Below are 15,728 nucleotides of genomic sequence, written 5' to 3'. Positions count from 1 at the left end.
GGACGGAGGGTGGTGTAGGCCAGGATGGAGAGGAGGAGGATTGCTGCGCCTGTTTTGAAGGAGATGAGTGGTGGTGGATGGGGCGGTGGAGTGGTGGACTGGTTTTTGCTAGTCGTCATGAATGGTAGAATACTTATGCTTGAGGCATTGCTTCGTCTAAACTCGACAGTTGATGAAGCTTGCGGTGATGCTGTCTCTGCTGCAATCCCCGCGGTTCGGCGGGGCACTAGGCTCGTTGCGGCCCGTCAACCCTCTAACAGCGAGCCCGGCGAGATGGAGAAGGGACGTAACGACACGCCCTCCTTAACGGCAATGCTGCGATGGCGAGCACCTCCAATACTAGCCCGAGAGGACACATGGTTGTCGTTTGACTGCGCAGCCTAAACGAAGATTAAGTTCTGGGCCGTACTACGATGTAACGTGAGGTGGGACCATGTGAATAGGCAGGCGGTAGGTTTGGATGCCCTAACACCGTTGCCTACATACTGTAACACCATCGCCTGCGGCCGAACCATCCTCGGCCACGTGGAGCTTACCTACACGCTTCAAGCCTCGCTTCATGCCGGGGTACGAGTCCTCTTCTACATCATCCGTCTTGACAGCCACTCCTCCATGAGCTCTCCCTCGCACGTGAAATGACTTCACAGACAGCTACCAAGTCCCTTGGGGAGAAGTACCTCGACGCCGACTTCGATGCCTGGGTCGAGGGTCTACTGGCCAAGCACCGTGTTCCGGGACTTAGCCTTGCGGTGGTAGACAACGGAAATTCTGTTGCAAAGGTCTGCACTCATATTCAGACTACATGTACACTCTCCTCTCGACTAACACATTCATCACTAGGGCTATGGCTTTGCACAGCTGCCTAAAGTTGCAGCCGACGCCGACACATTGTACCACATCGGTAGCACGACCAAAGCTATGCTGGCCGCTGGACTTGGCTGCGCAATGGACAACGACTCCGAACTGAAGGACGGAAACGATAAACTGTCCCTGCTCCGCAAGACTCGCTGGTCAACGCCCATCCGCTCCATTTTGCCTGAAGACTTCGTTCTGGAAGACAAGCATGCCACCGACGCCGTTACTATCGAAGATGCTCTGTCGCATCGCACGGGACTCGCCGGCGCCGACATTATGTATGGGGACTGGATGGGACAGAAGCCTAAAGCCATCGTGAAAGTGTTGCGACATCTTGGACCCCTAGCCGCCCCAATTCGCACCGCCTGGCAGTACAACAATCTAATGTACAGTACCGTAGCTGATGTGCTCGAGACCGTCACAAAATGGGAATGGGGTTCAGCCCTGCGCCGACTGATCTGGGATCCGCTTGGGATGAAACACACCTACTGGCACTTAGATGAGGTCCCCTCAGACCAAAAGGACCATCTTGCTCAAGGATATTTCTGGACGGAGTCCAGCAATTCAAAGGCGAACGATGCCGCTCAACATTTCGTGCCCGAGCCGTATCTGGAGTTTGCAGGCATCGCTCCTGCTGGAAGTGTCATCTCGTCGGCAAATGATGTCGCCGAGTGGATCAAAGCCCTTCTTTCCGCGGCCAAGAGTCCGGATGAGAAAGGGACTACTCAAGCAAACCCTGTCATGTCCAACAAGCTGTTCGCCGAACTGACAACTCCCCGAATGATCGCACCTCAGCCCCCAGCTGCGGTGCAGAACACCCAGACGCATCCCCGCTTGTACTCGCTGGGATGGTTCCACATGCCTAGTGTGGCAGGTATCAGCCATCCGATCGTTGCGCATGCGGGTGGGTTGAACGGATTTGGCACACAAATGTACCTGCTTCCAAACGACGGTTTCGGCTGCGTGGTCATGTGCAATACCCTGATGTCCGGCCATCGTGTGGCAGAGAGTATCGTCCTCGAACTCATGGCGAGAAAATTGGGGCTCTCGGCGGAAGTGAAAGAGGAGTTTCGGAAGACGTTGACCGTCATTCCGCCGTTGGACGAAGCTAAGCAAGAAGACGGCACTCTGGAGGAGGCGAGTAGTGAGGCCAAGAAAGAGCCTTCACCATCGGAAGCATGGCTTCAGTTCACCGGACAAGTGGTCGGCACGTACAGCAACCCCGCCTACGGCAAATACGCAGTCCAGAGCCATGAACCCGGTGCCGAGAGAATCACATACGACTCTGCTTTGCCAAGAGACAAACGCAAAGAGCGCGACGGCCTCCGATCGAACGCCAACTCTCTGTCGTTCATCCCACTCGGCCATCGCACTTGGAACAATCGTTTCATCTTGCATTCGCGCGCGGCAGATGCGGAGAGCAGCATCAAGGCCGGGAACGCCGATTCAACCACGAAGTTTCTAGACTTGGAGTATTTCATGATGCACGGTTCTCCTCTGGAAACCGCTGCGCAAGCCGGTGGAAAGCAGGCATCAGACGATCCCATGCCCTCGCTGTCGGTCTGGGAGAGCGCCCGATGGTGCCCTTATGGTGGTGCAGTGAAGTTTGAAAAAGGCTCGACGAGACTGGGCGTGAGACTGGGTACGATGCAGCTGCATACTGATGGCAAGGATACGGATGGTTGGGAGAAGGAGATGGTGTGGTTTGAGAAAACGGGCTGAGTCTTGTCTATTTGTAGGTTTGGAAGATGTGCAAGTCTAGTAGTTTCACCTGACTCCAGACGACCTCTCTCCTCATGGTAGACGCCAGTCCGGCTCCGCTAGAATATCAGCCGCCACGATCTTGTCTAGACGCGATCGCGAGATGGGCCGACCGCCGAGGTTGGGTTGTGCTCAAGCCTTAGGCCCAGTAACACGAACAACCTTGTCACAGTTAAGAATACATGACGGATCCAACGCCAGCTTGATCTGTGGAGAGATGGTCAGCTGAGGGCTACAATGGCCAGAGGACATGGGGACAATCCGTACCCTTCTCATCGTCTCGACTGCACCCGGGCCCAGCTCCTTCTCCAGGTAGTCTCTCTTCACCAAACCCACGCCATGCTCACCCGTTGCCGTGCCTTCAAGCGCAATCGCCAGCTCCACCATCCTCTTCACCACCCCTTCCGCAACCGCACGCTTCTCCTCCGGAAACAGAATCAGCGAATGGAAGTTCCCATCCCCCACATGCCCTAGGATCGAACCCAGGAGACCCGAGCGCTTCAAATCCGCCTTCGTCTTCTCGATGATCTCCGGGAGCCGACTGATGGGCACCGCAACGTCCGTCACCCACACTTTGTCCGTCGGCGCCTCTTTCATCGCTAGCATGCTCCACAGCGCATTCTTCCGCGCGGACCACAGCTCGTCGCGCTCCTCGTCGCCCGAGGCGAAGACGTAGGATGTCGAGCCGTGGCGTTTGGAGATCTCGCCTACGGTGTCTGCCACGCTGCCTACCGCTGCGTCGGTGCTGCCGGTGAACTTGAAGAACAGCGAGGGCTCTTCTCTCCATGCTCGCTTCGTCATGCCCGCCCGATTGATGCTTGCCATTTGCACTTCGTCTAGCACCTCCACGGCGGCTACTTGGATGCCCTTGGACACCACCTCCTGCACCGTCGCAGCGGCTGTGCGGAGGTCGGGGAATGTACACACCGCCACGACTTCGTGTTGCGGCTTCACGGCGAGTTTGAGCGTGGCTTCCGTCACTAGTCCGAGAGTTCCCTCGCTGCCGATGAAGGTGCGCGTGAGATCGTAGCCGGCCGAACTCTTGCGTGGCCGCTGCCTGGTTTTCACAATAGTGCCGTCCGCGAGGACCACAGTCAGCGAGAGCACCCAGTCTTTCATCGTACCGTAGGCGGCGGCATTGGTGCCGGAGCATCCCGTTCCCACCATGCCGCCAATCTGTGCGCCCGGGCCGGGATCAGGGGGAAAGAAGAGATTGTACCGCGCGAGCTCCTCGTTCAGCTCCATCCACGGCATGCCCGGTTGTACCACGCAGTCCATATCGGTGGCGTTGATGGAGACGATGTCACTCATGCGGGAGAAGTCGATGCACACGCCCCCGAAGCTGGGGATGTATTGCCCTTCGATCGACGTACCACCGGAGTACGGGGTGATTGGAATGTGCCGGGTGTGACAGATTCGAACAATCTGCGCGACGTCTTCGGTCGAGCTGGGGTAGACGATGGCATGGCCTGGTTTGGCGGTTTCTTCAGTCCACGCGTACGATTGGTAGTCGGAGCCTGAGTGGCTGATGAGGTCTGCGCGGTCGGTGGAGACGTTCGATTTGCCGACGATGCGGGCAAACTCCTCGCATGCTTGAGCGACGTTAGTTGGGGAGGTGTCGTGTCGTTGTCGGATCATTGCGGTGACTGGTGCAGAAGTTTGAGTTGCGACGGGTTCGCGCTGGGAGAACAGGCCGTATACTCCGAGACCTGCTCCAAAGAGCCCGGCCAGGCCAAATGCTGGTGCTGTTTTGGTTGTTACTCACTGTTGACGCGGGGAGACGAGTTGGGGCCAAATGAAACCTACCATATTTGGACACATTGGGGAGGGCCAGGAGATGGGGCGCGGCTGCCGATGAGGCATGTCTTGTGGGAGACGCACGATGGACTGTCAGTCGTCTCCAGATACCTGCTCCCGGAATGCGCTTCATCTTGGCCGCAGAGAAGAGGCAACTAGGTCGTTGTAGGACATTGTCAGAAGAAAGTGAAGAAGACACTCCCGTACAGTCTCGAGACAGTCTCTCTCGCCGATCTATTCCCTCATGGTGCTGGCATGATGGTACCCTCCATGTTTGCTAGGTCTGGGGCGGGGGCACGAGATCGAACCCTGCAGCCTGCGGCGGCGGCCATGAATCAAACCCATGGCCCATAACCGTGGCCATCGCCGACGGACCCCAATCTGGCTCGCGTTTCCGCCTGCATCGCTCCACGGGGCCCCGGACTGCCCGTTATTTCGACTTGGTCACGCAACCGGCTGGAACCAGGTCCAAAAGCCCCTTTGGACGGCACTCAGGGCTAGTCATTGCACTGAAGCCCGGCGTGTGTTGGTAGAAGTAGGCGCGACGCGAGGGTCGGGGTCCGGGAGAGGCTGCCAAGGAGCGCCGCCTTACGGAGTAGATGTAAGATTAGGGCTCGCGACGATCCTCAGAGACCGACGGCACCAGAAAACCTATCTTTGGAGGAGAGTCGCGGGGAGCTTACCATGTGCATCACCAGTGCTCTCATGGTCAGTACAATGTGATATGACGGCGAAGTAATGGCATCTCCGGCCAAAGTCTCCCAGGCAAAGGCGAGCTCTCCTCACAGTCGGCGGAGGATTGGATCCGCGTGTGAACGCTGTCACAGACGGCGATCGAAATGCGATGCATGGGAGAGAGGTGTGCCTTGCACTGCCTGCACAAAGAGCAGACTTGAGGATTCCTGTCGTCTTCTTTCTTCCAAACGTACGAGGTATGTGTGTGGGGAAGGCGACAAGGTCACGTGCATGTCGGTCGAAGGCAATGCTAACCAGCCATCGCCGTCTCGCAGAGGTCATAATGGCCGGTACATCTTGCCACCGCAAGAGCCAACTCCGCCGACAGACACTATCACTGAGCAAGCGTCCGAGGTCATAGGTAGAGAGACGGCCGTGGCTCGTCAAGACCCTTCGCCGCGCTCCGTCACCGAGCCCAACATCAACGACGAACTCGTCAAGCTCTACGGCGATGGCCACCACGTTCTGGCCCCCGAACAGGACCTGGGTGGTCAAGGCGTTGCTACCGTCACGTCTCTGCCCACGCAGGCAGAGTCGCGGAGTCGACACGTCGGCGAGGGCTGGTATGCCACCTATGTGCTCCATCACAGCGGGCCCAATTCGAATCCCACAGGCCTGCCCCATCTTCTCCATCGAGCATCGCGTACACCAACCGGAGAAAGGTCGCAATCGGCGGGTGCCAAAACACCGCCTGCTGACTTGCCACCTCCGTACCTGATTGAGCGACTACTCGAGGACTACTTCCTCCGCTTTCATGTTTTCTGCCCCATCCTCGAGCGTGTCGACTTCCTGAATTCCGTTCGTGACGGCACCGTATCATCCACACTACTGCGATGCGTGCTGTACGTGGCATCGATTCATTGCAATCCAGACACCATCTATCGACTCGGCTTCCCCAATCGCGTGGACGCCGGTGACGACTTGTTTGGACGAGCGTCAACCGCCTTCCACTCGGATCAGGATTCCGACCGCTTGGCTCTCTTGCTGTCCGCTTATTTCCTGCACTATTGGTTTGGTAAGCCATCAAATCATCGAGATGCTCTGTGGTGGCTGGCTACGGCGATCCGTTCTGCACAGTGCATGGGTCTGCACCGGAATACAAACACCGGCTCTCTGGAAGACCGGAGGCAACGCAGGCGAATTTGGTGGTGTCTCTACGTAGGCGCCCTCCGCACCCTCCTCGGGGATGATGCCTAACTGACCGGCGAATTAGATTCGTGATCGTCAAGTGGCCCTCTCTACCGGCACGCCAATGATCATCAACGACCTAGACTGCGATGTTTCGTCGCTCCGCGTGGAGGACTTTCCCCATGACAGTCTCGATACAGCTCGCTACCTCATCCTTCAGGCCGAGCTGAACCGCACATGTAAGACCTGTCTCGACTGTCAGTCGATGCTCCTCACATGCTAATTGATCCATCAGCTTCGCAAATGTTCTTCTGTCATTGTTCACCGTCTCGTCTACAGCTGATGCAAGACTACGCCACCTATCAGAATGCGAGTGAGAGCATCCAAGCCAACCTTCACGATTGGTGCGTGAAAGCACAGGGATGGGAACTGTGGCATCAACCGCATCAGCTGAGTTATATTCTTCGCCTTTGCTATCTGTCAGTAGAGGACACTCCTTCCGCGCCCACGCTTGCTGATTTCAGACCGTAGCTACTACACCATCAACCTCCAACAGCGCCTGAAAAAGGCCTGTCCCGTCTCTCACGAGAATCAACCAATCATTGCCGTCATTCACGAAGCCGCTGATGAGATCTCGCATGTGACCGAAGACGCACTGTTACAATACTCTGCCGAATGGTTCCCCATGATCCTGTGCGTTCACAGACAATATCCTCTCAATCACCTGCCCAAACTGACCATCACATGTCCAACAGCGTCTCGACCCTTCTCAGCGCCATCTCCGTCTTCGCTGCCGATAGTAGCAACAACAAGCACAACCCCGAGCACCGCCTTTCCCCCCTGCAGCTAACCCTAAAACTCCGCCCGTACCTCCTCGCCCTCAAACAACTCGAGCAAGTCTACGTCGTCGCCCACTGGATCCGAAGCCTCTTTATGAAACTCACGAGTACCGCCAGTGCCAGCCGTACCACGCGGCCGCAGCCCCCAGGAGCGACAACCACGCAACCTGGCTACGGCTCGGTGGGCACCACGTTTGCGGGATCGTCGGACACGAGGTCCGAGGGTACGATACTCGTTTCGCCGCCGGCGGTTTCATATAGTCATGTCGTGGGCGTCGAGGAGCTCGGCGGTGGTGGGGATGTGATGGCGTCACCGTATTTCCCTATGAATGGAGACTTGGATAATTTGTGGACGAAGCTGTGGATGAACGTGGATATTGAGGATGCGAATGCGCAGTTCCGGATGGGCGGTGGGTGGTGATTTGCCTTGCACATGGCTGCGGGAATTTTTTGCATCATCAGGTAGTCAAATGATCGCTATCTGCGCCCTTCTTCATTACAAGCTGCACGCAGGCTTGGAACCCTCACTCAAACGCCTTGACGGTTTGGTCTTTCTCCGCAACAGCATCCCCATCGTAATCCCCCTCATCCTTGCCTGGCAACAACAGAGGAACATGATCTGTAGTGGAATACGTCAGTCACCACGTAGCAGATTTCAGAAAGACTCGCGCGAGTGTCGGAAAAGAAGCAAGCGCACCTTTGAACTTCCTAGCCGGCAGGCGTGCTTCGAACATGGCGTCCAACTCGGCCGGCGACCGGCCTTTGACTTCGGGGTAGCAGAAGAAGGTGAAGATCAGATTGACCACCATGAAGCCGGCGAAGATGAGGTACGTTTTGGCGCCGAGGTCGGCACTGTAGAGGAGTCAGTCCTGGCTGGTTGGCCAGACTCGATGACACGACTTACCCAGTAGGCTCGGAAATGTAGGGGAAGACGTAGGTGACGGTCAGCGAGGTGAGGGAGTTGCACAGCAAGGCGAATGCATTCGTCTTGTTGCGCAGGCGTGCGGTGGGCATCTCGGCCGTGTTGATGTATGTGAGCACGTTGAACCCCACGGCCACGAAGAAGCCAAACATCAGGTTGAAAGCGGCGATGGCTTTGGCGACGGAGGGACTGGTGAGCTTCGCGAAGCCTAGGCCGCCGATCGTGCAGTCGATGATGAGGATCATGGTGTACGACGAGAGCGCTAGGCGACGGCGGCCGATGACGTCCACGAGCGCGCCGCCCGTGATGGCGCCGGCGAAGGTGAGGATGTTGAGGATGAAGACGAGCATGTAGGGCGACGTCTCGCCGACTTGCTCGAGGAAGACGGTGGCGTAGTTGGTGGCGTAGATGAGGCCGGAGAGGGAGATCATCATGCCGGCGTAGGTGGCGAGGATGGTGCGTCTCAGGTTCGTGCCGCGGAAGAGATCGAGCCAGGAGATTTCCTTCTCAGCGGCACGCAGCGACTTTTGCATCTTGAGACGCGCCATCTCGTCGGCAATCTCTTCTTCGCTATAGCCTTGCCTCACTCTCCTTAAACTTTCCTCGGCGCGGACATCGTCGCCCTTGATGAGGAGGGCGGTGGGCGATTCCATGACGAAGAAGGTGCAGGTGGCGATGATGATGGGGAAGACGTTCTGCAGTCCAATGGGCAGGCGCCAGGCGAGGCTGGTAGGGATGGAGTGGGTGCCCCAGTTGATCCCGGATGCAATCACGGCCGCCGACTGGATGGAGACGACGGACACGCCGCCGAGCAGGCCTTTGAGAGAGGGCGGGGAGAGCTCGTTTTGGAACGTAATGGCCATGCCGACCAAGACAAAGACGGAGATGGCTAAAGAGAGTCAGTGTATGAGTTTCGACGGCCAGTTGGGGCGCTGGAGAAAACGAACATGTAAAGATACGACCAACAGTGATCGTAGCCACACTAAAAGACGACGTCTGCAGGATGGCACCGAGAAGGCTGATGGCACAACCCAGCCACATAGTCTTCCTCCTGCCAAAGCGGTCGGCGCAGAAAGAATTGATGGCAGCGCCAACCAGCGCTCCGGATGTGGGCGTCGCAACGATGATGGACGTCGTTCTCGCCGTCAGAACGTAGCCCTTGGGGGTCAGGGTGCCGAATTGCTTGACGAAAGGCGGCATCGCCAGCGCGCCTCCGATGACACTCGCATCGTAGCCGAATGTGAAGCAGCCGGTGGAGAGAAGGACAGCTATGGCGTTCGGTGAGCGGAGTGGTCGTGGGATACTACCATGCTGTTGGGATACCTACCCGTGAATAATAAGCGTCGGTTGTGCAAGAGATGATATGCAGCTGAGGGAGTAGCGTCCGCCATGTTGGAGCGAGGTATTTCGCCGGTCGTCAGTGGCCGTGAGTTGTTGTGGCGATGAGAAACCGGCGTGGCGAGTGGAGATATACCCTTCGCGTGGACACCACGAGACTCCCATGGGGAGGGTTGTGTATTTTAGAGTTAAACACTTTTCACTCTCCATAGGCTTTGGTGTTGCCCTTCTTTTCTCCACACTTCAAACCCCAGAAACCCCACAATCTTTACGCATTCTCGTCACACGGCGCGACGAATCTAGCCGCGCTACCCGGGTGGCGCGTGCAAAGCACCATCGCCGACACCATACGAGGCGCGGGTGCGGGGTTGGACAAAATGAACATCACATCGGATGCGAGCCTAGATGCGAGTCAGTGAATAAGGCGGGTCTCATGATGTACGCCAGCCTGTCTTGGCCCCCCAATGGCAGTCTGTGGCCTGAATGGAAAAGGATGTCGCGGTGGGTTGAGACTGTCGCACGTTGGATGTGTACTGAATTGCATGGGGGTGTTGTTGCCGGGGCCCGGCACACAATCCGCTGCACGCCTTTGGACGTCTGCGACTCGTGGGCGGCACTCAATCCTAAATTACGGCCATGGGAGCTGTCGATGATATTCCCGTTCTGTTAGTATGTTGTAGTCTGCTGTTGCTGCGTTTCGGCCAGTCTGTAGATTCTGCACACGCATCGCTTCCACCCACCTTTGCGTTCACAGCCTTGCGGGCCCGTGCGCAAACAATGCTGCCTCAGGCTGGGTGGCTTGAGATCGGGGTCGACATCCCCTCTGTCGGAGCGAGACATGTTCTTTACTCTCTTGATAAAATAAATGCCCTTGCTGGGTGAGTTCACGGCATTTGATTGAGCTTGCAACCAATCAGCGAAGCTATCACGCACTGCTAATGTCGGATGCAGAACAACGCACGACGCCACAGACAGCGCATGCATGTAGCTTCTACATACCACGCAAGCTTGCAACCTGCCCGCTCGTGTTTCTGCTTAAGAATTATCGGCCGGCCTGCGTGTTCGAATGATTACAGCTTCTCAAAGTCGCAGTCGGGCTCACCATGGATCCTAAAATCATAGAAGAGCTGCAACGTAGGTTTGCCGATCACACAAGACACACGCCAGCGTCTAAAGTCGATATCAGACTCCACAACTCGACTGCCACCGTTTCTCTTCCGAGCCTTCTCAGTCGAGTGCTCTCGAGGCATCAACGACACCCAAGAAATGCGACCGATGAGAACGAGAGGCTTCCCCAGACAAAGCATATTCGCACAGCCTTATGATGAGACCAGGGGAATGTTGCGAGAGCACCTGCTCTGGAACTACCGGAGCCCGTCCAACTTCATCTCTTGGTCCAGCTCGATTATCTGGGTGCTGGAGCACGCGGCTCGAATGCACAGACATGAAGAGAAAAGCAATGTTCACATCGCGGTCATGGACGTGAAGAAGATCCACGACATGGCAATCTTCCCCGCAACAACTCTGATGCGAGTCTACAGAGTTCCCGCCAGTGGCGATGACAAGGCGCATAAGCTTCAGCGTGCCTTTTACACGTCTGAATACCTGTTCTATGGGGCTCTACTGAACTCCAAATACGATCCCTGCTTCAAAGCGGTGCGCTGGGATCATTTCTGCAAGGCTGATCTGTGTAACACCATGACGACCTTCTCCGCCCGACCCACCAACGATGACAGACTCTATCTGCGTATCGAAGAGCTCCGTGTCAGTCTCCCAAACGGTAATGGCATGGTACGTTCACAAGACATGCTGCCACCGATAGTTGCAATCGCCTCGCTTTTCGGCACAGAGTTCCAGGTGGTTGTCACCATTGCTCTTATCACTACACTCTACGGCCATCGCACTCCTCTAGCAACAGACTTTATACGATATGTGACAAATCTTCGACTGAATTGCCCACGAGACGTTAAGGATATCGTTGGATTCGATTTCAGGTCTCAAATTGACCCCAATCTAGTCAAAGTTGTGCGCATGTACGAGACCTTGACAGGGACTTTGGGGCTTAGTCGGGGATCTGGAGATACCATGACCACGGAAGCAGAAGGCGAACAGACCGCATCCGTTGCCAGTATGGCCGTTCAGGTGGGAGGCATGACATTATCAACGTAATACTCCAACCCGTGATTCTTGGGATGAAGAACTGGGGTGGAGTGGTTACTGGAAGCTATCAAAGATACTGATATTCAATTAAGTTCCGAGACTGATGATTCAACTGTTGTCCCCTCCAATCGTCTTACAAACGAGACGTTCACGTGGAAGCGTCCGTCACAGCCTTGCGGGCCTGTGCGCAAGCACAGGTGCCTCAGGCTGCGTGGCGTCACATTCACAACGATTGTTTACCCTTCACCTCTCAACCCAGGCAACCTTGCAGACAGACATTACCACGTTCGGAGGTGGCCGCCCGCTCGCACTCATCCACCTCACTTCCACATCATCATTCTAAGAAGCAACGGTCATCAACTATGGCCTCTCCAACCTTCGGCAGCGATGCCTTAGAAGACAACATCAATGACACACCCTCCACCGCCCTTCCCTCGCGCCCGAACAAACGCAAGGCCACAAACAATGAAGAATCTGACGATGACCAGCAAGCATCCACGCCCAAGAAAGCCAAACTTCAACGTCGCAGAGTGAGTGCCTCCCTCCCACCCACCCACCACCTCACTCCTCCAAACGAACCCAACTAACTCCAACCCCCCACCCCAGAACTCCAAAATCGCCCGCATCCTCCCCATCGCCGAATCCTACGAAGAAGCCGCCGAGCACGACAAAATGCTCTTCGACCAGCGCGAAGCAGGCAAAGCCTGGCCCCTCATCCGCGCCGAATGGACCCGTCTGACAGGCGAAGAAGTGAAATCGTCGACGCTGCCTAATCGCTACATGTTCGTCGTTCCCTTCCCTTCCCTTCACCCCCTCCCTCCACAAACACATAAACGTGATACTGATGTGAGTGAAAAGACGCCTGAAAGCAAACTTCACCCAGCTCCCCCGCGAAGACCAGGCGCTCCTCATCGCCAGCAAGCAAGAAGTCGAAGACGACTGGGACGAGAAGAAGTGGGGCTTCATCGCGACGCGCATGCGGGAGAAGAGCGAGGCGCGCGCCCGCGAGTTGGATGGCGGGGCGGAGGATGTGGCTATGGCGGAGGCGGCGGTGCAGTATGCGCCCGAGACGCTGTGCGTGCAGTATCGGCATTTGATGCAGAATGCGGAGAACTTGCCTGCGGCGAGGGAGGCGGCGGGCCGGCGCAATCGGTGGGAGGAGCGGGTGTTGCGGATTGTGGATGGGGTTGAGGAGGAGGAGAGTGATTAGGTGGGGTTCTTGAGGGGTGAGGGGATGCGTGGGATTCTAAGGAAGGTTGAGTTTGGTTTCTGTGTCTGCTATGGAAGTACAGACAGCTAGCTGGGGTGATTGGGACCAGCCAGACCAGGGTATCGTAAAGGAAGCACCTGTTGCACGATGGAGTGCATTCCAAACCAACGTCATCGTATCGTATCGTGTCGTATCCTCTCCAGGGCTGATGCAGCCCCAAGTCGAACCCAGTATTCGTAGAAGTGTGGTATGTCCACATCCATGACTCTTCCCGATCCTCCCTCGTCATCCAACTCAGTCTCTCAGCCTCCATCATAGCCTCGCTCAACGCCTATCATCCCTGCGCCTGCGATCATCCTCATACCTCCTCTCATCGTACCTCCTCCCACGCCGATCATCCACCCTACGGTCCCTCTCATCAAACCGCCTCTCGCCCCTATACCCCCGCCCGCGCTCCGCGTCCCTAGCCCTCGCCCTATCACGCTCGAGATCGCGCTCGCGAAGATCCCCCGGCCGGTCGCGCTCCCGATGAGGCCCATCTCTACTGTGCGTTCGCTCCTTACCCCCGCGCTCACGACTGTGATGCACAAGAGAGTCAGGCCGACGATCACGGTCTCGCTCCGGCTCCCTCGAGGTCACGCGAGGCTGTGGGATTTCCACTTCTTCTTCGTACTCCTCCCATTCCTCTACGAAGTACTTCTGCACTTGCGCCTTCTCGTCTGCGGCGCGTTGGGGATTGAGCATGAACCTCACTGTGCCTGCGCCTTCCGGAGGGGCGGCGGTGCCGTTTGTGGTTTGAGCTTGCTGAGGCTGCGGCTGCGGTCCTGGCTCCATGGGCGAGACGGGAGTGGGATGCCCGTTGGCGACGCGGAGGGTGTTTTCGGTGGTGGTGGTGATGGTGGTTGCCACGCGTGGAGGAGCGGTGGTGTGGCGGGGGAGGTTGTGCTCGTTGCACTCTTTGTTCAAGCCCAGGCGGACGCGAAGGAAGTCGTCGAGAGAGTATCGTGTGCCGAGGATGGTTTGGGCGGTGTGTTGGGTGTAGAGGTCCAGAAGGTCCAGCAAGGTCTCCATGACTTCCTCTCGAGTAACGGACCAGGTTTTGAGGTCGAGAGCCTGCAACGCGTCTCTGATGGCAGACACGTTGTTCTCTGTGCTTGCGGCGATGAGATGTGCGGCCAATTCCAGACAGGCGAGGGCCATCGTGGCCGTCGTCTGCTTCAGCGGGGCAAAAGTGCGGTAGAGATCCGTCGCCACAGTCCACGCAAGCTTGACCACCTTCTCCCTCTCATCATCCACGCCTTCAGGCATTCCCTTTGCAATCTTCACCAACAGCTGATGCGGGTACCTCGACCTAAAATCAAACCCACCCGCCTCCAGCACCAGCCTCTCCAAACCAATGACGGCCCTGCTCGGCGCTTCGAAGATGGGGTCATCCGAGCCCACTTGATCATGTGTGGTGGTCTTCAAATTGTACGCCGCAGCCAGAATGTCCTTGCTCTTCTTCAGCGTGTCCTCCACCTTACAGCTCACCAACAGACTCGCCGCACATGCATCGGCCCACGCATTCGCATACTCCATGCCATTCAGGCTGCCGGCGTGGGCCAAGCGGAATTTGTGGTAGTAGACACATGCCGTCGTGTATGTGCGGATGGGAAGTTGAAGCGAGCGGCGAACAGTATCGATCCATGTGATGCCTTGCAAGCGGACGCTGTCTTCACGGGCTTCGGCGATTGAGCGTTCTTGATGATCGAGTTGAGAGGTCTGGGCGGTGGTTTGTTGCAGTCTCTTAGAGATGGCCGCTTGACTCATGAAAGGTGCCGACACGCGGATGGTGGAGGGGTCGGGACCGACATGTTTGGTCTCGCCGTCCGACGTGCGCTTTGTTGCACCCATTGTGGGCGGCGGCGAGGGGGAGGTTGGGTAATAAGGCGAGGATGGGGAGAAGGAGAGGTCCGAGGCGGGAGAGTAGGAAAGTGAGCTGCGGTCGGAGAAATCCCCGGACTTTTCCCGATGCCGGACTTCACGCTGTCCTTTCGCCTTGAACTTGTTGCGTCCCTCCTCTTCTTCAGACTCTGCAGCTCCATGATATCTCCCGTATCTGGTGTTGTAAGCAGTGTGATGGTGGTTACGTCCATTTGGAATATCAGAAACATACCCAGAGCGAGGAGAAACGTCACGGCGATGCTTGCCCTCATCGCCGCTCATTATCGGCGACCAGCTGTAGGATCGATCGCTGCGCCCTCTGCTCTGCTCTCGACTCGGCGTTGGCGAACGGCTGTACGATCGACCGCGATATTTCGTGCTCTCCTCGCGACCTCTCACCGGCGATCCGCTGTCAGACCTCGAACGCCCGCCACGCCGCCCGCTCGCCCCAACCCACCCATCACCCCCTCTCACAGCAGGAGACGCTGACCTCCGTGGAACCCACCTACTCGGCCCAAGCTTCTTCTTCTTCTTGGGCGGAGGCGAAGGCGGCGGAATGCCCATGGCCGCATCCCGGTTCTGCTGCTCGGTGTAGTAGTCCCACAAGCGTTTCCGCTCGCGCGGCGGCGGGTGCCCAAACTTGCACTGGCTACCGCTGTAGCATCGCTGCGCCATCCAGAACTTGCAGATGCCCATCTTCTCCCACGGTATCCAAACCATCTTTGCCGTTCCTTCTTCTCCTCCGCAGTGTGTTGTGCAGGGGAGGGGAGCGCTCTGTTTCACGTACCTTGTCTTTGTTGTGTTGATTTGCAGAGTGAGTTGCTGGTCTTTTCCTTGTTTCTTGGTGTGAATGCGTGGTTGAGGAAGACTTTTGTTACGCTGAAAGAGTGTTGTGTGGGTGGCAAATGAACGTTGTTGTGCTGCGGTGAGCTGTTCTTTCCTCGTTTGTTTGATGAGTCTGACGTCGTTTGCATGGTCGAGGGAAGCTTTTGTGTTACACGGTGATTCAACTTGCAGCGCCGCTACGTCAGGGTCCTTTGACAGTCACATCGGGCAGGAG

The 15,728-nt window shown here is 56.9% G+C and overlaps 7 protein-coding genes across 7 annotated transcripts; 4 read left to right on the top strand and 3 right to left on the bottom strand.

Moving 5' to 3' along the window:
* Positions 1-635: 635 nt before the first annotated feature.
* On the top strand, positions 636-2,577 carry BDY17DRAFT_327644 (beta-lactamase/transpeptidase-like protein; the record flags this gene model as incomplete). The annotated part of the gene is made up of 2 exons (XM_033737707.1): positions 636-779; positions 841-2,577. The coding sequence occupies 2 exons, from the start codon at positions 636-638 to the stop codon at positions 2,575-2,577; spliced, it is 1,881 nt and encodes a 626-aa protein (XP_033586274.1).
* Positions 2,578-2,662: 85 nt separating this feature from the next.
* On the bottom strand, positions 2,663-4,651 carry BDY17DRAFT_43977 (uncharacterized protein). The gene is made up of 3 exons (XM_033738394.1): positions 4,423-4,651; positions 2,884-4,361; positions 2,663-2,823 (listed from the first exon to the last, which is right to left on the bottom strand). The coding sequence occupies exons 1-3, from the start codon at positions 4,544-4,546 to the stop codon at positions 2,749-2,751; spliced, it is 1,677 nt and encodes a 558-aa protein (XP_033586273.1). The 5' UTR covers positions 4,547-4,651; the 3' UTR covers positions 2,663-2,748.
* Positions 4,652-4,967: 316 nt separating this feature from the next.
* BDY17DRAFT_44001 (fungal-specific transcription factor domain-containing protein) lies at positions 4,968-7,742 on the top strand. The gene is made up of 6 exons (XM_033738395.1): positions 4,968-5,345; positions 5,424-6,306; positions 6,362-6,515; positions 6,572-6,755; positions 6,808-6,969; positions 7,032-7,742. The coding sequence occupies exons 1-6, from the start codon at positions 5,152-5,154 to the stop codon at positions 7,534-7,536; spliced, it is 2,082 nt and encodes a 693-aa protein (XP_033586272.1). The 5' UTR covers positions 4,968-5,151; the 3' UTR covers positions 7,537-7,742.
* Positions 7,588-9,596, bottom strand: BDY17DRAFT_43970 (general substrate transporter). The gene is made up of 5 exons (XM_033738393.1): positions 9,365-9,596; positions 8,985-9,305; positions 8,020-8,926; positions 7,813-7,967; positions 7,588-7,734 (listed from the first exon to the last, which is right to left on the bottom strand). The coding sequence occupies exons 1-5, from the start codon at positions 9,426-9,428 to the stop codon at positions 7,640-7,642; spliced, it is 1,542 nt and encodes a 513-aa protein (XP_033586271.1). The 5' UTR covers positions 9,429-9,596; the 3' UTR covers positions 7,588-7,639.
* Positions 9,597-10,478: 882 nt separating this feature from the next.
* BDY17DRAFT_327640 (uncharacterized protein) lies at positions 10,479-11,544 on the top strand (the record flags this gene model as incomplete). Its single annotated transcript, XM_033737706.1, has 2 exons — positions 10,479-10,509; positions 10,562-11,544. 2 exons carry the CDS (start codon positions 10,479-10,481, stop codon positions 11,542-11,544), a joined length of 1,014 nt encoding a protein of 337 aa, XP_033586270.1.
* A 67-nt stretch (positions 11,545-11,611) lies between these two features.
* Positions 11,612-12,907, top strand: BDY17DRAFT_43952 (uncharacterized protein). The gene is made up of 3 exons (XM_033738392.1): positions 11,612-12,065; positions 12,142-12,317; positions 12,394-12,907. Exons 1-3 carry the CDS (start codon positions 11,898-11,900, stop codon positions 12,743-12,745), a joined length of 696 nt encoding a protein of 231 aa, XP_033586269.1. The 5' UTR covers positions 11,612-11,897; the 3' UTR covers positions 12,746-12,907.
* Positions 12,908-13,069: 162 nt separating this feature from the next.
* On the bottom strand, positions 13,070-14,681 carry BDY17DRAFT_341294 (cyclin-like protein; the record flags this gene model as incomplete). Its single annotated transcript, XM_033737992.1, has 1 exon — positions 13,070-14,681. The coding sequence occupies exon 1, from the start codon at positions 14,636-14,638 to the stop codon at positions 13,070-13,072; it is 1,569 nt and encodes a 522-aa protein (XP_033586268.1). The 5' UTR covers positions 14,639-14,681.
* Between the last annotated feature and the right edge of the window lie 1,047 nt (positions 14,682-15,728).

The sequence above is a fragment of the Neohortaea acidophila genome, assembly GCF_010093505.1.
Source record: "Neohortaea acidophila strain CBS 113389 unplaced genomic scaffold BDY17scaffold_11, whole genome shotgun sequence".
In the NCBI taxonomy this organism is placed as follows: domain Eukaryota; kingdom Fungi; phylum Ascomycota; class Dothideomycetes; order Mycosphaerellales; family Teratosphaeriaceae; genus Neohortaea; species Neohortaea acidophila.
This window is presented reverse-complemented; position numbering and strand designations above follow the sequence as displayed.

Bases quoted from the DNA above. Each gene is read 5' to 3' on its own strand.
- BDY17DRAFT_43977 (XM_033738394.1), bottom strand. From the start codon at position 4,546: ATGAAGCGCATTCCGGGAGCAGGTATCTGGAGACGACTGACAGTCCAT. The intron at 4,362-4,422 runs GTAGGTTTCATT...CAACCAAAACAG, and splicing joins CCCCAATGTGTCCAAATATG to CACCAGCATTTGGCCTGGCC. The intron at 2,824-2,883 runs GTACGGATTGTC...ATCTCTCCACAG, and splicing joins CAGTCGAGACGATGAGAAGG to ATCAAGCTGGCGTTGGATCC.
- BDY17DRAFT_43952 (XM_033738392.1), top strand. From the start codon at position 11,898: ATGGCCTCTCCAACCTTCGGCAGCGATGCCTTAGAAGACAACATCAAT. The intron at 12,066-12,141 runs GTGAGTGCCTCC...CCCCCACCCCAG, and splicing joins CCAAACTTCAACGTCGCAGA to AACTCCAAAATCGCCCGCAT. The intron at 12,318-12,393 runs GTTCGTCGTTCC...GTGAGTGAAAAG, and splicing joins ACGCTGCCTAATCGCTACAT to ACGCCTGAAAGCAAACTTCA.
- BDY17DRAFT_43970 (XM_033738393.1), bottom strand. From the start codon at position 9,428: ATGGCGGACGCTACTCCCTCAGCTGCATATCATCTCTTGCACAACCGA. The intron at 9,306-9,364 runs GTAGGTATCCCA...CGAACGCCATAG, and splicing joins CCGACGCTTATTATTCACGG to CTGTCCTTCTCTCCACCGGC. The intron at 7,968-8,019 runs GTAAGTCGTGTC...ACTCCTCTACAG, and splicing joins TACATTTCCGAGCCTACTGG to TGCCGACCTCGGCGCCAAAA.
- BDY17DRAFT_44001 (XM_033738395.1), top strand. From the start codon at position 5,152: ATGGCATCTCCGGCCAAAGTCTCCCAGGCAAAGGCGAGCTCTCCTCAC. The intron at 5,346-5,423 runs GTATGTGTGTGG...GCCGTCTCGCAG, and splicing joins CTTTCTTCCAAACGTACGAG to AGGTCATAATGGCCGGTACA. The intron at 6,970-7,031 runs GTGCGTTCACAG...CATGTCCAACAG, and splicing joins GAATGGTTCCCCATGATCCT to CGTCTCGACCCTTCTCAGCG.